The following is a 15,967-nucleotide window of genomic DNA, read 5'->3' on the forward strand; positions in this document are numbered from 1 at the left end:
TAGGAGGACAGAGGGGTGGAACATGGGATCAGGGTCCAATGGGAATAGGGGAAATTGGCACAGAGGTGGGGTAAGGGACTGGGAAAACCAATGGGGTAACCAGGGTGGAACACTGCACCAAACTGGGACCAATGGGAATAAAGGTAAGGGAGAACATTCTAGGGAAAGGCCATATAGGGATAACAAGGGGGTCCGGGCCAAGGACCAATGGGGAAAACAAAACTAGGGTACATTAACAAAAAATTGCAAAGAACTGTGAGGAGAAGCTTTTTGTCTCCATGAGTTAAATGTCCTTTAGGCGACTCCTCATCTTTCCTTCCAGGGCATGGAGATTGATATCTCTCTGGCAGGCCCCCAGACCTCCACAGGTTATGCTCCAATCTTTTTAAAGTCTAACAAATTTTGCCTTACAACATTAAATTATTGACAGTATCAATACAAACCTGGGTATAGATTTGTCAATACAGGTTTGGTTTTTTTCCTCAATGTTAAGACCATGCAATATATCTCCTCTGCCTCTACATGCTGTGAAGCTGACAATATTTCAGTATGAACAAGTTCTTGGAGAAGACAGACACAGTGCATAGAGGTCTATTAATTTGTTAAACACCTCAACATTAACTAAAGCCTTACCAGGGCTGGGGAGGGAGGTTTGGAGGAGTGAGAACCAAGGAACATGTTCCTCAGAGGATCCAGATTCCCTGCATAATCCAATATAACCAACATAATGGAAATGAAAGAGAGATGTCTCCTGGGATCACAATACTGCTGGAAGTTCTCTGTAACCAATAACAGGAAAGAAGAGTCTTTTCCTCTCTCTTTCCAAATACTCTCTTTCCAATCCTAATTCAGCAGAAATATTTTTGATTATTTTAGTTGGGTTTTTTTTTTAATCAGTCCAGATTTTCTCTAGACTGAAAAGCATCCTTCTTAGTGGATACCATTTCAGATTACAAGTGCAAATGAGAGAAGTGTCTGATGGACAGCAAAGTCCCCAGCTGTCAGAGACTGAAATATTATAGTTTATGACTTCAATATTTTCATGAAGGAATTTGAAAATTGTATTACAAAAGCTGCGGAGGAGACCACCACACTTTGACTGAGGCCCTATATCACTCGCTGATGAAAAAGTAACAGCTCAGGGCTGGGGACATTCACAAAGCACAAGCCTAATATCTTCGGGGTGGGGACCACAGTCCCAGGGCTTTCAGCTGCAAGGCTTGGAACAGACTCTCACGCCGAAGGGTGGGGGGAAAGAGGCTTTGGGCACTTGTCGAGAAAGACTCTGGTGAGAGGCAGTGACAGCCCATCCTCTGCTGTGCAGAGCAGCCCAGCTGTGGGGCCCCTTCACCCCGGGGAAAAGGCTTTTCCACAGCAGAGGGGGTGTCATGGCCCATCAAAGGCACCCCAAGGAGTCCCCAGACCCTGCACTAGAGCACTGCAGCATGATGTAGCAGATCCATAGTGTTCCAAGGGACAGTGTCCAACTGGCCCCCTGCAAGGGAGGTACGTGGGTATTCCACGTGGCCCAAAACGTGTATTAATCCCCTGGATTCTATACTCTCCAGTGTGGTGTGGTGATGGGGACCCTCACCAACAAGAAGACCATATGGAAGGGAGAAATGAGATGTCGTTGGAACCCCTGGAATGATTATATGCTTCCACCTAACCATGTCACTCTTTCCCTGTCCCCCCACCACACACTTCTTTCTCTATTTCTTTCTTTCTTTCTTTCTTTCTTTCTTTCTTTCTTTCTTTCTTTCTTTCTTTCTTTCTTTCTTTCTTTCTTTCTTTCTTTCTTTCTTTCTTTCTTTCTTTCTTTCTTTCTTTCTTTCTTTCTTTCTTTCTTTCTTTCTTTCTTTCTTTCTTTCTTTCTTTCTTTCTTTCTTTCTTTCTTTCTTTCTTTCTTTCTTTCTTTCTTTCTTTCTTTCTTTCTTTCTTTCTTTCTTTCTTTCTTTCTTTCTTTCTTTCTTTCTTTCTTTCTTTCTTTCTTTCTTTCTTTCTTTCTTTCTTTCTTTCTTTCTTTCTTTCTTTCTTTCTTTCTTTCTTTTCTTTCATGATTTTTTGCTTTCTTTCTTCTCTCTGCCTCTTTCACTATTAATTAAAAAGATACCAATTCTTTGGCATCAACATTTAATCTCGTTTGGTTTTAATCTCATTTAAGAGTATTTTGAACCTTTGAAGTTCTTTGCATTTTGTACTCAGAGACTTAGCTTTCTTTGCTCTTCTGGGTTTAAACTGGTCCATAACACCAGCACACCAGTAAGGTATGCAGTCCTCTGGGGTGTCAATGATTGAGACAGGGACAGGGACTGCTGATTCATGATCAGAATCTGAATTTTACTGTGAGCTACATATGCTTATATAACATCTTCAGGAAGGCTAGTATTTTTTTTACTACATTCATTGGGTTAAACATCACACAGACAAACATTACATTTCTACTTAGTTAAATCTTCTTTCCTGTCAGCCAGTCTTTATGCAGTCTTGTGGAATTTTCAAAGCTCTGTTTGCTCTTGCCAAGGCATCTTGTTTATCAAACTGCATATACTGATTAAATCCACAGTACTCTCTTAGCTCCCACACTGTAGTAGCACTGAATTACTGTGGGGAGACCCCTTGCCTTGTCTAGGATTGCCATTCAGTTCAGAGCCTCTCAAACAGGAGAAAGGGAAAAGAAGAGCAAATATGTTTTATTTGAAAACACTTGTGTCACTCTTTCTTCATTGCCTTTCTCCCTCTTGCCTGCTTGAACATCAAGGATGTGAGAAAATGACCCTCACTCCTCATCTGAATTTTTAAAAATTTAGTAAAGGACAATAGGGACAAAATCAATAAAGCCAAAGTAACAGCGCTGGGTGTGTAGCTGCAGCCAGAGGCACACCAGCTAACCATAGCAGCTCTTCTTATATACCCTTGCAATTGCATCTGTCAAATACATATTCATACAGGTTATACATATTCAAACATTTCTTTGAACTCCTGTACATGTTCCAGGAACTCTTTAGCATGGTTTGGCTCCTGACCCACCTTTCTAGAGCATGTGCAGTAATCGTGGATGTGGTTTTAAGGGTCGTGTGTCACCTCCTCACAAGGACTCAGTGGTTTCAGCAGGTGACAGTTCTTGATAGTGTCAGTAGCCAGGGCCCTCATCATGTCCATTCCCCAAATATTATCTGACCATGCAGGTGGTTTTAGCTATTTCAGTTACTGTAAGTTAACCACAAGTACTCTAAATCAACATCTGCTATTTCGCAAGTATATCTGAGTTATTTTCACTATTGCCAAATAATGTTAATTACAAAAATAAAAGCATTAGTTATTATTTCACAACTACAGCTACTCCCACAAAAGTTTATATTACATTATAATGTACAACACATAGCACCCACTTTAATATTGGTGAAAAGCCAAAACTATGATACGTGTTTATCGCAAGGAGGACGTGCTCTTTAAAGAAGCAATCCTCTATTCTTGTGCATTCACCACAGTATAAGATATCAAAAGCATCTCCTTTTCCTGTTTTCCTGACATTAGTAACTTCCTAGCTGCTAAACTACAACAGCTCTGCCTCAGTTTAGTGGTAAGAAAGTTCAAAAGCCATATTTCTCCAACAGGAGAAAGTGTAACATCCTCAGGATGTGGATCTTTTAGTCTTGGTATTAATGAAAGAATCTCTCATCTTAAAAATAGAAACATTAATTATATTCTTTTAAAAACTAAGAAGTAAGAAATACATGCCTAGTATTAGATTTGTCACATTGATCCTGCAGACTGGAAAAAACCACCCCAACCATCTACCCAACTGATAAAACAAAACTGAAAAATCAGGTTTGTTCTATGCAATATGAACAGAAAGGGGATTGGTTCATTTGGGGGTGAAATAGTATGGTATAACTTCAAAAAAAACCTACCTAGAAAAAAATAGAAGTGATTTTTAGATAAAATAATCACATGAATTATATTTTCCTCATGCAGGGAAAAGAAAGATTTTGTGTTTAAGTCTGATGTTTTAGGAGCACTGATCCACTCATTCATTTCAGCATTTCATTTTCTTCACAAAGGTCTGTCTGCAGGATGAATACAAATTGTTAGCATTCCTAAAAGAGCCTCCATGCTTTGTCATTATTGGAAACAATAATGAACGTATAGGGATGCCAGTTTGAAGGCAGGGATAGAGGGCAGTGGCATCAATCCCATGCTTTGCAGACATCAGATCTCTGTCATGTGCAAACGTTAATGCCAGCACAGCCTGTCATTTTTTTTTCTGAGTATTGTTTGGCTAATGTTTTTTTAGAAATGTAGAATACAAGAAGAGCTCAAGCCTACAACAGCATCATTTTAGAGCTCTGAAAGCCCTCCTCTACCCTATAGAATATGGCTTTATGGTATATTGTGCTCATGCATAAAATACTGGTGCTCTTTGTTTTCTAGGTAAGAAGAGTACAACTGAGATGACTTGCATCTGCATGGATCAGGGTCCATCGAGTGTTGTCATTAATTATTAGGCCAAAGGATGCTCATATTTTCACTGCAAGAGGCAAAGAAATTCAGATGAGGCTTTTCCAGATAATCTTGTCTTTGAGCAGAATTAAGACACACTTTTGGTAAGTCCCAAGGGTGGGGATGCAGTGGTCAGGATCGTATGTGAATTTGAGGGCTTTTTCTTGTGTGCAGAATCTTCTAGTGTTTGCTCCGTGGGAAAGACACAAGTTTGATATTTATGCATTCATAAAATGATAGAATTTTTAATGGATTGTCCCATACAGGGTATTTTATATTGTCCTGCTGACTATCAAGGGATTAGTCTCTAGTAAGGGTAATGAAACCCTGAAAAGTCTTATGATTCTTCTTCCTTGATTTTTAACACTCCTTAACAATACTGTGTTCAAATGTGTATATTAGGAATATAATGAAATATAGCAAAGGCCTCAAATCAAGATCTTTTCTTTTTAAAGCGACATCTATTTTTCACTTTGACTTACCAGTTGTAGTTTGGCTGATATTTCCAAGGCATGGAAAAGCCCCATGAAATATCTCATTACACTGAAGTTCTGCTGGACCCACATTCAGGAGACTTCTTGCAAGTCAGGAGGCTGAGTATAATCAAAGTGCAGATTTGCTTTGACCCCTTCTGTTCTTTGATCTTCAAAGAACATCTTTGTACATGTGGCTCTTCTAAAATGACCCAATATGCACTTTCTAAATGCTTAGTGGAAAGTATAGCTCAGTTGAAATGGCAGCAGGGATAAGAATATGTACATTGGCAGCTGCTGCATGTCTCCTTGCCATTACCTATAGTGAGACCCGCAATTGGTCTCTGGGTTAGAGAGGGTTAATGAATGAGATTTGTTTTGAGAAGCATTCTCTGACCAAGGCTGTTGGCATGGAGACCAAGAAGAAAAAGGAGAGAAGAAGATAACCTGGAAAAAAAACCCCTGCAGCAGTGGAAAGTATTTTGAGAAATATCCTGGGAAGAATAAGGGTGGTGAATTTTCCACCAATGACCGTTATGTTGACTTATTGTAAACAATGGTGAAAGTGTAAACTATATAAAGGGTATCAGAGATGGTGCATTGTTGTAATAAACAGATACTAGCCTTCTGAAATGCAGTGTGTCTATTTGTGTCTCACGCCCACCCCTACAGTGACATCTGGTGACACCGGACGTGATCTGCAGTTGGACTGCAGGGTGCCTGCAGGGCGGAGCCAGGTCGAGGCGGGATCAGCAGCGAGTCCAGACACAATTAACGGTGGTATATGGAATACAGGTGAGCTGCTGAGAAAAAAAAAAAATAATAAAGAGAGAGAAAGAGGGGGGAAAATGGGAAGTAATATATTGAGCGAAGAAAGTGTTGCCTGTCGACAGGGAAAGCCTGATTGGAAAGAAGAGGTGTTAACCAGTGACTATGCCCTAGTATGTAAGTGTGGGCATCACATGACTTTAAATACTGATAAGCATTGCCTTTAGTGCTTGGAAAGACATTGAAAATTAATTATGGGATATGATATCTAAACGGGAGAAGAGCTGAAGAAGTTTGAAAAAATACAATAAATAGACATTGCAAACCTGTTGCTATAAGCTGCATTTTTGTCAAAACGTGGGAGGAGGTAGGCCGATATGGGCAGCTGCAGGGGAAGATGGGATGGCCGTGGAATCACTAGCTGCGTGGTATCTGATTTGAAATGTATTGCTGTAATTGAAAGAAGTTGTGATGGTTGTTGCCGCTGCTGCCATCCAGCTCATAGAGACCCTTGGCTTAAGACAACTTGTTTTCATAGAATCATTCCTTTTTCCTCTGCCTACAAACAATGAGAGATAAGACTATAATGAGAAGGACTGTTTGCAATCTGACAGAAAGCAAGATGCCAGTACAGCTTAAAAAGATTGGGCTTCTGGTATTTACTGGATGAAGAAAGAGAAAAAAAAAAAAACAAACAACCAAAAAACCCCACAGAACTGTGTTGGTTCCCTGGGCTGGGAGGCCCCACCAGCTCCTTTGAGCTCTTTTGCCTCCCCCCGAGCCCTGCACCGCTTGGCTTTCCTCGGCACAGTGCAATTTCCCCCTTTTACCCCTCTCCTTCCCCCCCAGTGCTTGCTGGAGAGCAGCCGACCAGCTCTGTTTGCTGAAGCTATGATGCACTGTTATCAGACTGTCTAAAAGTGGCATTGAAATATGTTTGATAAAGTTAACTTTGTCCTTTTAATGATTTGTGATTTTAATAGGACTTCCTAGAGTTATTTGAAGTTATCTGTCTGTGTGTAATATGGCAATATCTATTCTTTTTAACAGAAATGTTGATAAAATTTACCATATAGAAGTACACTAAATTGATATTGGTTTTTTTGCTAGGTTATGATTTGGAAACTTATATACTTAAAAATATTGATAAGTAGATAATATTTATGTCTTTTTACTTCTGGGAATTTTTTTGCCAATGTTTTACTTGCATGTTAGTAGAAGAGCAATTAATTTTCATGCCCAGACTGCAGAGCTGTTATCTAGGTTCTGTAACCTTGAATTTTATCTACCATAGGTATTTGAAGCTTAGCTATAATTGGTACACGGAATTCCACATCATGGGTAGACGATATTGTGTTAATTTTGCCAATTTGCTTGCTTTTTGCTTCGCAAATGTAATAAAATATTTTCATTATGTATTTTGCTGTGATTTTGCTTGAACCATGTTAACAAATAGCGTGTATTTCAAAACACCTGAAGACAGTTAGCTGAGCAAAAGGCTTTAGAGAAATCTTTTACTAATTGGGACTTACAGGCCAGCTGAGATCTTTTGTCTTGGCACAGGTTCAACAGTTAGGCCTGAGTGCTTTAATTAAGACAATGGAAATGGCATCTCTGAAAGAGAGATATGTTATTATACAGCGAGGTCTGCTTGCTTGAATGAACAAAAAGTAAAGCCTAAGATAAACCCAGGCAATACACTGAGTTGTAAGGATCTGTAGGAATTGATATCTTCCTTGCAGAGACAGTGACTATTTTGACAAAGCAAATATATAAGGTGCCCCTTTGGTGCCTATGGTCATGTAGGGGAGAGTTTAAGTGCTCTTTTACTAGGAAGATCTAGTAGTACTATTCAGGGTATTAATGTCCATTTAGGTATTATTGATTCTGATTATTTGGGACAGATTCATGCTATGGTATCAGTTAGTGATCCTCCTGTTGTTATTCAAAAAGGAACTTTTATTGTTCAACTTATTCCTTTTGTGAGTTGTGTTCCAATTGTAATGGACTGGAGTCATGGCACAGGGGGTTTTGGCATCTGCAGGAGCACCTCTGGTATTTTGGACTTAAGAAAATGACAGATCATCGTCTGGAACAAGAGTGCATTGCCACGGCTAAGGGCCATCATCCAGAGACTATAATTATCACAGGTTTGATTGACACAGGAGCAGGTGTGACTGTCATTTCACAACTTTTTTGGCCTTCATCATGGCCCCTCACTCGAGCAGATTTTAGAGTCGTAGGATTGAGTGATGCAACTGTAGGTGATATGCCTGCTGTTGTAATTAATGTGAAACATCCTGAGGGCCAACAAGCTAACATCAGGCCTTATGTTACCAATGCTCCATATAATTTATGGGGACGAGACTGTTTCTCTCAATGGGGTCTAGAAATCACTGCGGGCTTTTAGCAAGGGCCACTGTGCTGCAGGGTCTTAAGTGTGCAGTGGAAATCTTGACATGGTTAACAGAGAAGCCTGTCTGGGCCATCCCTATTGCAAGGCTTATTGCCCTGTAAAAATTTAGTAGCAGAAAAGTTGCAAGCTGAGCATATTGAAGAATGATTCATCCCAAGGAATACCCCTGTTTTTGTTATAAAAAAGAAATCTGGGAAATGGAGACTTTTACATGATATACGGCAAGTAAATGCTGTGATGGTCACAATGGGAGCTTTACAATCAGGCCTTCCAACATCCACAATGATTTCATAGGGATGGAAAATAGTTATCATTGATTAAAAAGACGGTCTTTTTTACTATTCTATTGACTGAACAAGAGAAGGAAAAATTGACATATATTGTGCCTTCTCTGAATTATGCGGACCTTGGCAAATCATTACATGGATGATACCTTGTTGGCATCTGAACATGAATGATAATTGTCAAATTTTGATTAATGTGCTGTGACAAATTTGGAAACTTTTGATTTAATCATTGTCCCAGAGAAAGTACAGAAGCAAATGCCTTGGAGATATGTGGGGTTCAAAATAAGCAATAGTCAGATTGTACCTCAACCTGCCACTTTAGGCATTGAAGGAAAGAATCCTTCAAGTCACAGGAAGTTGGCAATACTAATTTATATTGGACAACCTCAGGTTACCCAGTACAGTCATTTCCCCAGGCAAGCCAGAGCAGTGGTCACAGCACCAAGCCTGACAGAGCTCGAGAAGCGTTTGGACAATGCTCTTGGGCACATGGAGTGACTCTTGGCATGTCCTGCACATGGCCAGGAGCTGGAATCAATAACCCTCATGGGTCCCATACAACTCAGCAAATTCCATGCTTGTATGGCCCTTCTCCACACAGTGAGGTAACTTCACATTTCCTTTCATTTCCACTCTTTTATGGTTTTACCTTTATAGACAGACACAAAAGAGTTTTCCTGTCTCAGGAGGTGAAATGAAGATCATTACCTTGTGTCCTTGTGACGGTCCTGAGCAAGGGTCCCTGCCGCGTGCGCCAGCCTCTCCGCCCTGGCTGTGCCTGGGAGCTTCGTGACTCCAGTTTTCTCCATCAGGGACAGGAGCAGTTTGGCCGCACACTTCCGCACCTGGACGTGGCGGCTCCTGGGAACAGGAGAGCAAACACTGGGGCACAGGGAGAAGGAGCAAGAGCAGCACAGGCCTTGGCCAGAGCGTGCTCCCTGTCCTTGCTGGGGGATGGAGGCCTGGGCTCTCCCTGACACTTTAGAAACCTGTAGAAGGTTCTGTCCTCAGACAAACTCAAAGTTAGCATTGGACAGAAGGACTGCCTGCAAGGAAGAGGGAAGAATTCAGTCTCCCTGCACTATTTGATACTCAATTGCTTTCTCAATATTTACTCTGAGAAAGATTAAAGAAATAGATTACATATGACTTCTTTAGAAATGTAAGACAATTCCTGCTGACCCATCAGACGGCACCTAATACACAGAGCTACAGCAGGACTGAGGCTCTTTGCAGCAATTTCTCTGCAAATCTGCAGATTTTTCTAAAACAACAATTTCAGAGAAAACATGCTGTGAGCTGTGAAGTTGCAAAATATACAGCAATACAGCCTGTTTCTTCTCTGAGGCTAGGCAAGGGATACATCTGAATGTTTTTCCCTATTCCAAAGCTGAGGAAAGGATGGCAGTCATTTTAGACAGGATGTCCTGTTCTAGGGAATGTCTTCTGGGAAATATCAGGCCCAGCACAAACACTTAAGGCAGCATTTGCTTCAGCTGTCTCATGGCAGTCGGCCTGTGAAGGTGCCTGTGAAGTGATTCATCATCTCAAGGCTAACATGAAATATCAGTTTGAATAGAAAATAGAGCTCTATGGCCAGGACAGTCATACAAGCCTCCTTTTGGCAGGAGCTGCACCTGCTGTGCAGCCTGTGCCACATGCAGTATATTCTCCCCCATGTGCTCCATGCTCCATCAAGTCCCCTCCCTAGTTCTCAAGTTAATGGAATAATGAGGATGCATGGTTTTTCCCAAGGCCTCTGTGCTTAGTGCTCTGAATTATTTAAGAGTGATCACACCTGCAATTGCAATTGTTCCTCTTCCCACAAAAGCACAAAAGAACAAATCCTTAGCCTTTGCAGGCACTTTCACTTCCCCACCATTCACCACATTTAGGCAACTCTGACAGACTGGGAGAACTCCAGGAAGCAGCAGGAAGCAGAGACAGAGGAGGTTTAGGTTGGAGATCAGGAAAAGATGTTTCACCCAGAGGGTGGTTGGGCACTGGGACAGGGTCCCCAGACCTGTGGTCACAGCACCAAGCCTGACAGAGTTCAAGAAGCATTTGGACAACAATCTCAGGCACATGGTGTGACCCTTGGCGTGTTCTGTGCAATGTCGGGAGCTGGACTAAATGATCCTGATGGGTGCCTTCCAACTCCCCATATTCTACAGTTCTGTGATTCTGAAAACTCATTGGCTGCAGGAGGGCAGAAACTGGGGACAAGAGGAAAGAAATGAGGTGGATTGGAGAATCCAGCCACTGAGTTGACAGAAGATGAAGGATACAGGACCCTTCTTTCACACCATTCCCATTTTTTCTCTCATCCTTCTCCCACCTGCACACTAGAAGCTGAACAATACCACTGAAAGAAGAAGAACCTACCTGACTCCACTGTCCACGAGAGCAGTCATTGCTCGTGCAGGATTCACATTGTCCACCATGATCCCCAGGGTCTGACTGGCTGCTTTCTCAACAAACTCTGGGCAGTTACACAACACCTGGAGAAGGACCCGAGCAACCTCATCCACCTCCGACTCCATGTCCTTTTTCAAGGTCACAAAGAGCTCTCCCAGAGTGATAATGGCCGAGTGGGACACCTTAGACCGGAGGTTGGCCACCTGGGGAAGTCATAAGGGGAAACAGAAGAATCACCTTGAATAGAAAACCAGTGGCCTTCGACAAAAGTCCCAGGAAATGACAACATATCCCACTGTGTACAGAGGAACATGAGAGCACCCAATGAGCAGAAGAGCACAGGCACAGAAAGGCACTTCCTCTGGCACCAATTTCTGGCCTCAGTCCTCCTTTTAGCTGGCCTAAAAGTAGCCCCATTTCACTGAAATGTTCTACTTAACCCTTCTATAATGACATGTGCTTTGCTTTTAGCCTGTTTTATTTGAAAAACAAAGAACCAAATGAAAGCAAGTGCTGCGTTCAAACCGTAAAGGCACAAGACATAACGATAAAAGAGTCACGTGCTCCTGTTTGAAAAAGCAACACAGAACACCAGCAGGTGAAGCACGCAGCCAGGACACAGAAAACACAGACTCAGGTCTACAGACTAATTTGCAGTATTGAATTGCAGCTCGGGCAGAGCTTAGAACGCTGGCAAATAACATAACTAGTGGATCTGTTTCTGCATTGCACATTTCATTCTAATGGCAGCTCACTCAAAGATGAGTGTCAGATAGCCAACCTACCAGTAAATACAGCTACATGTACACATAGATCCTACAGATAGCTGAGAGACATTAGAAATAGAAGGTAGAAAAACAGAAATGAAGGTAGTCCCTGAGCACACATGGAGATGAACAAGCACATATCTACCCTACACATCGTGTATGAAGTACAGGGGACAATTCAGAACAGTGTCCTCACCTCACTGGTAACAGCCAAGCAAATCTCACGAAGTCTTGAAAGCAGGACTTCGGAATGGGACCCAGCCAGGTGTTTGATGATGCCCAAGTCCCTTCTCCTTCGTCTCCCTGAAAGGCAAGTACCAAAAGGATTTATTTTTCTCTCCAACTGAGAACTAGGAAGCAACCCCTGAAATTACCAGGCTGGCAGCTCAGTCAAACAATGGGAGGTGCTTTTCAAGGAGTACTTAATGCAATGGATCTCATTTCCACAGGATGCTGTGACATTCAAAAGCTTCCACAAATCCAAGAGGCAAATACAGGACCTTCAGAGTCTTCATTTGTGGATATTTTAGAAGACAACATTTCTGTAATCTCTGGCCCCTATGGCATTGCTTCCTACAAGCTGTGAGAGTGGCCCATGCAGCTGGTTTTTGTCACCTCCCTGCACCTGTACCTAAGACACAATCCAATTGGAAAATGTCCCACTGGGACATTTTCCTTCTTTGCCAGCCCCTGCAGGCAGTTCAGCTGTGAGAGTCTGCACTGGCACTCTGGAGCTGAATTTCCACTCTACAGTCTAGGCCTATCTGTCACCCACTCCCTTCCACTCCAACTCCACATTCCCCAAACAGCAGCAGAATGTCCCAGAAGATTCCACACTTGGGCAAGAATAGTCAAAATTCTGCCTTTTCCCAAAATCCTCTATCTAAAACAATCCACACAACAGACACATGTCATTTAAAAGGTGCAGACAACTCTGTCTCTCAGCTCTTGCTCTGTGCAGGCCCAGAGCTACAGGAAGGTGTGGGAGGCATCAGGGCTGCTGCACAGGGCTAGTGACAGATCCCACAGGCAGTCCTGAATGTCACCTGCACCCTCCCACACCTGCAGAAGCTCTCTGCACCTCACAGGGCACCAAACAGAAATGGGGGAGAGAAAGCAAAGGAAATGACTCTGCACAAGGATATGGCAGACGTGGCAGATGTGGCAGATTTTTCATGCTTATCCCAGTGTGAATGGAGTCCTAACCCCTGAGTGAATGAAGCATCCACCAGTGAGTGGATGCTAAACTAGACATCAAAAAGACAGTCAGCATCATCTAACATTGTAGGCTTATCACATCTGGGCCTCATTCTGTCTAATGGTGGGACACGTGATGAATATTGAGAAAACATCTCAGGCCAATATGAAACTGAGAAAGAAAGATTCAATTCCAAAAGTGTAAGATTCCTGACCAACGCCAAGACAAGGCTGCACTCCAGTCTTTATCCCCTCACTGCTCTGCAGTGGTTTCTCCAGGGCCCTTTGGCCCTCTGGGCTGTCAGGGCTCAGAGGCACTAGCAAGATTCTCTTCTAACCTCCCTTAACGCTAGGAGGGAGACAGAGTGACCGGGGCCTTTCTTACCAGTCATCGCTGTCGAGCAGGGAGAGTGCCTCCCGCAAGGACTGCTGTGGAACAGGAGAGGCTGTGTCCTTGTACCCGTTGCCACAGAGCAGCTCCTCTCGGCGCTCGGCACCAGTGGCCATCTGCGAGGTCACTGTAAGGAGAGGGTCAGCCCTGAGCGCTGCAGCCCCGGGCAAGGCACCCGCCATGGAGCGGCCTGCAGCCCCAGCTCCCACACAGAGTTCCATGTGCTGCACACTGGCACTGGCTCACACACTTCCCTGCCCTCTGCCTCCTTGGGCTCCGTGCTTTCTGACAGCCGCCCCAGCTGGGCACAGCTCCAGGCTAAACCTGACAATTGCCCACACAGCAATTGCCAGCTCCCAAGTGCCACAGGTAGCACAGCCAGCAACAGTTCCTGAGGCAGCAGAGCTCACACTCCCCGCCACACTGTGCCCAACAGCGGGACTGGCTACCCGAGGAGGGAACCCCCAGGGGCCTCTCTTGTCCCAGCACCCTGATTTCCTCCAGCCCTGAGGACAGAGGCACTCTGCAATTGCCTGAGGAAAGACGTGCAGCTGCCTCGTGGCAGCACCAAGCCAAGCGTGAACAACCCAGATTCAATTCTGGTCAATGCTGAACTTGGAAATAGCATCACTAAAAAAGAGCATTGCAAGGATCATTCCAAACTCCCTTCTTCTTATCTCACCGTACTTGGGATCATAGCACCGGCAGGCTACCCAAAAAGGAGAGACAAGAGCTACTAAGGACTATCTGCTGTGCATTTCCTGCAGGCAGCAAACAGCCTGGGAGCACCAGGCAGCCCCTCCTGGCTGTCATCTGCTACAAACCGCCACTGTATTTGGGTGCGGTGACACTGGAGGCGCTGCTTGTCCCCTCTTGGCATTGCAGGCCATGGGATGGCAGCAGCCACGAACCATTGTGCACTTGTGGCAGCTGCAGCACGTCTGCACCAAGCCACTGCCTGCCATGCAGAGACAAGCCTTGCTGGGATAGCAGAAAAGCTGGCTGCAGAGCCGGACAGCAGCACAGGCAGAGGGCCCAGATGGTCAGTGGACAAGTGATGGTGGTGGCACTCATAGGTGCACAGTGAGCACACCGTGGCACACTGCCCCACACCTCATCCCTGCAGTTACAGCTGCCTCCTGGCACCAGTGCTGTACTTTGTTCTATCCGGATGGGCAAAAGCCAGAGCTTAGGCCTTTACCACTATTTTATTCAGCTCAGCTTTCCAATGGATCTCTAAGAACCAACTGCTGATGTACTACCAAGCTGGAGTAACTGCAAAGTAGATTTGCTGTTCATTCTCAGGACTGGTTATGGACCAAAGAGCCCAGCTGTGCTGGCTGAGGCAGGAGGCAATTTGTGCTCCTTGTGCAAGGAAAAACCCGTATGGGAAAGAGCTGCCATGGAGCAGGCTTACCTGAGGAGTTGCATGGGACGCTGCCTTCCTCCTGGATGATGGGCATACTGGGCAGTATTGGCACCTTGTCCTGCTTCCTCAAGACCTTCTTCTTCAAGGCATTACCAGGGTGTTTTCTCTGCACACTGGAAGCTGTGCCATTGACAGGTGGTAGGCTAAAGCCTGCAGGGACCAAAGAGGAGCTTGCAAGTGGAGGGTGCTCGAGACGGTGACTATGGAAAGGGACAAATAACATGCTCAGGCTGTCTAACTTCTCTTTGTTATGCCACAGAACTTCAAAGTAGTACACTGGAACACTAACGTGGGACAAGAATCACAGAATCACAGAATCCTAGAAGAGATTCAGTTGGATGGCCCCTTTAACCACCATCTAGTCCAACCCCTGGGAGCAGGGACATTTTCATCAAGATCAGGTTCCTCAGAGGCCCATGTCAACCGGCCCTGAACACCTTCAAGGATGGAGCAACAACAGATTCTCTGGGAAATCCCTTACAGCCTTTCATCCTCTTCATTATAAAAAATACTCTCTAATATCTAATCTAAATCTACCCTCTTCTAGTTTAAATCCAAACTGCAGTGATTCTTCCCCTAAGAAACAAGGAAAACCCAGTATTGCTTTTCTTTTCCTCTTTGAGAGTCCGGCCGGGGAAGTTCCCAAAAGAAAGTGCAGATAACCTTGTGTGATGCCCTCGGGCTGAGTGCTGCCCCCAAGGTCCCTGCTGCCGCCCCCGGGGCAGAGCAAACAGCACTGCAGCCAGAGCCACTCAGGCACGATTCACTAGGGAACTCTGCTTGATCCTGGGACTACAACAGAAGCACTGGCTCAGGGTAGAAGGAGCTGTATTTGTATGGAAGGGTTTTGTGCCTGCCTGGAGAGCCTGTGCACATTGCCAAGGAACAGTTCTGCCCTGCAGGTGCCCCCTGCCATCAGCTCTGCTGCTCCCAGTGCCCCGTGGAGCTGTAGGGCTGCTGTGTTGTGAGGCAGGGAGAGGAGCAGGAGGCTGCATGCGCAGCTGAGCCATTGCTGGAAAGCACAGGGCTCTGGGCTCCCTGCTGTACCAGGGCAGCCTAGAGGCCAGGGTGTTGCCCTGGGAGCTCTGTGGAAGGGGGTGATGGTGTGCCCCTGTCCTGCCTCAAGTGGCTGCTGACAGGAGCATGTTTCCCTGTGCAGCTATTTAGAAGTTTCCAGGAAATGTGTCTCTTGATATATGGAGCTTCAGATGCTTAAATTTGAACTGGAGCCTCTGTTATATTTTCTGTGTCCATTTTACGTGTCCATTTTGCAGACCTGACTGGCTGCAGTGTTTCCAAGGAGGTTACCCTGGGTTCA

At 44.4% G+C, this 15,967-nt stretch overlaps 1 protein-coding gene across 1 annotated transcript in view; it reads right to left on the reverse strand.

Moving 5' to 3' along the window:
- The window catches only part of LOC148222964 (TOG array regulator of axonemal microtubules protein 2-like), a 44,276-nt gene extending 29,136 nt beyond the window's left edge, over positions 1-15,140 (reverse strand). Inside the window, exons 1-6 of the mRNA XM_088168639.1 lie at positions 15,131-15,140; positions 14,638-14,799; positions 13,215-13,347; positions 12,248-12,263; positions 10,833-11,068; positions 9,156-9,308 (exon numbers count right to left, since the gene is read on the reverse strand). Coding sequence (XP_088024765.1) covers positions 9,156-9,308; positions 10,833-11,068; positions 12,248-12,263; positions 13,215-13,347; positions 14,638-14,799; positions 15,131-15,140 — 710 coding nt within the window. The remainder of the gene's footprint in view (positions 1-9,155; positions 9,309-10,832; positions 11,069-12,247; positions 12,264-13,214; positions 13,348-14,637; positions 14,800-15,130) is intronic.
- Between the last annotated feature and the right edge of the window lie 827 nt (positions 15,141-15,967).

This window comes from Sturnus vulgaris, chromosome 8 (genome assembly GCF_052056855.1).
Source record: "Sturnus vulgaris isolate bStuVul1 chromosome 8, bStuVul1.hap1, whole genome shotgun sequence".
NCBI lineage: Eukaryota > Metazoa > Chordata > Aves > Passeriformes > Sturnidae > Sturnus > Sturnus vulgaris.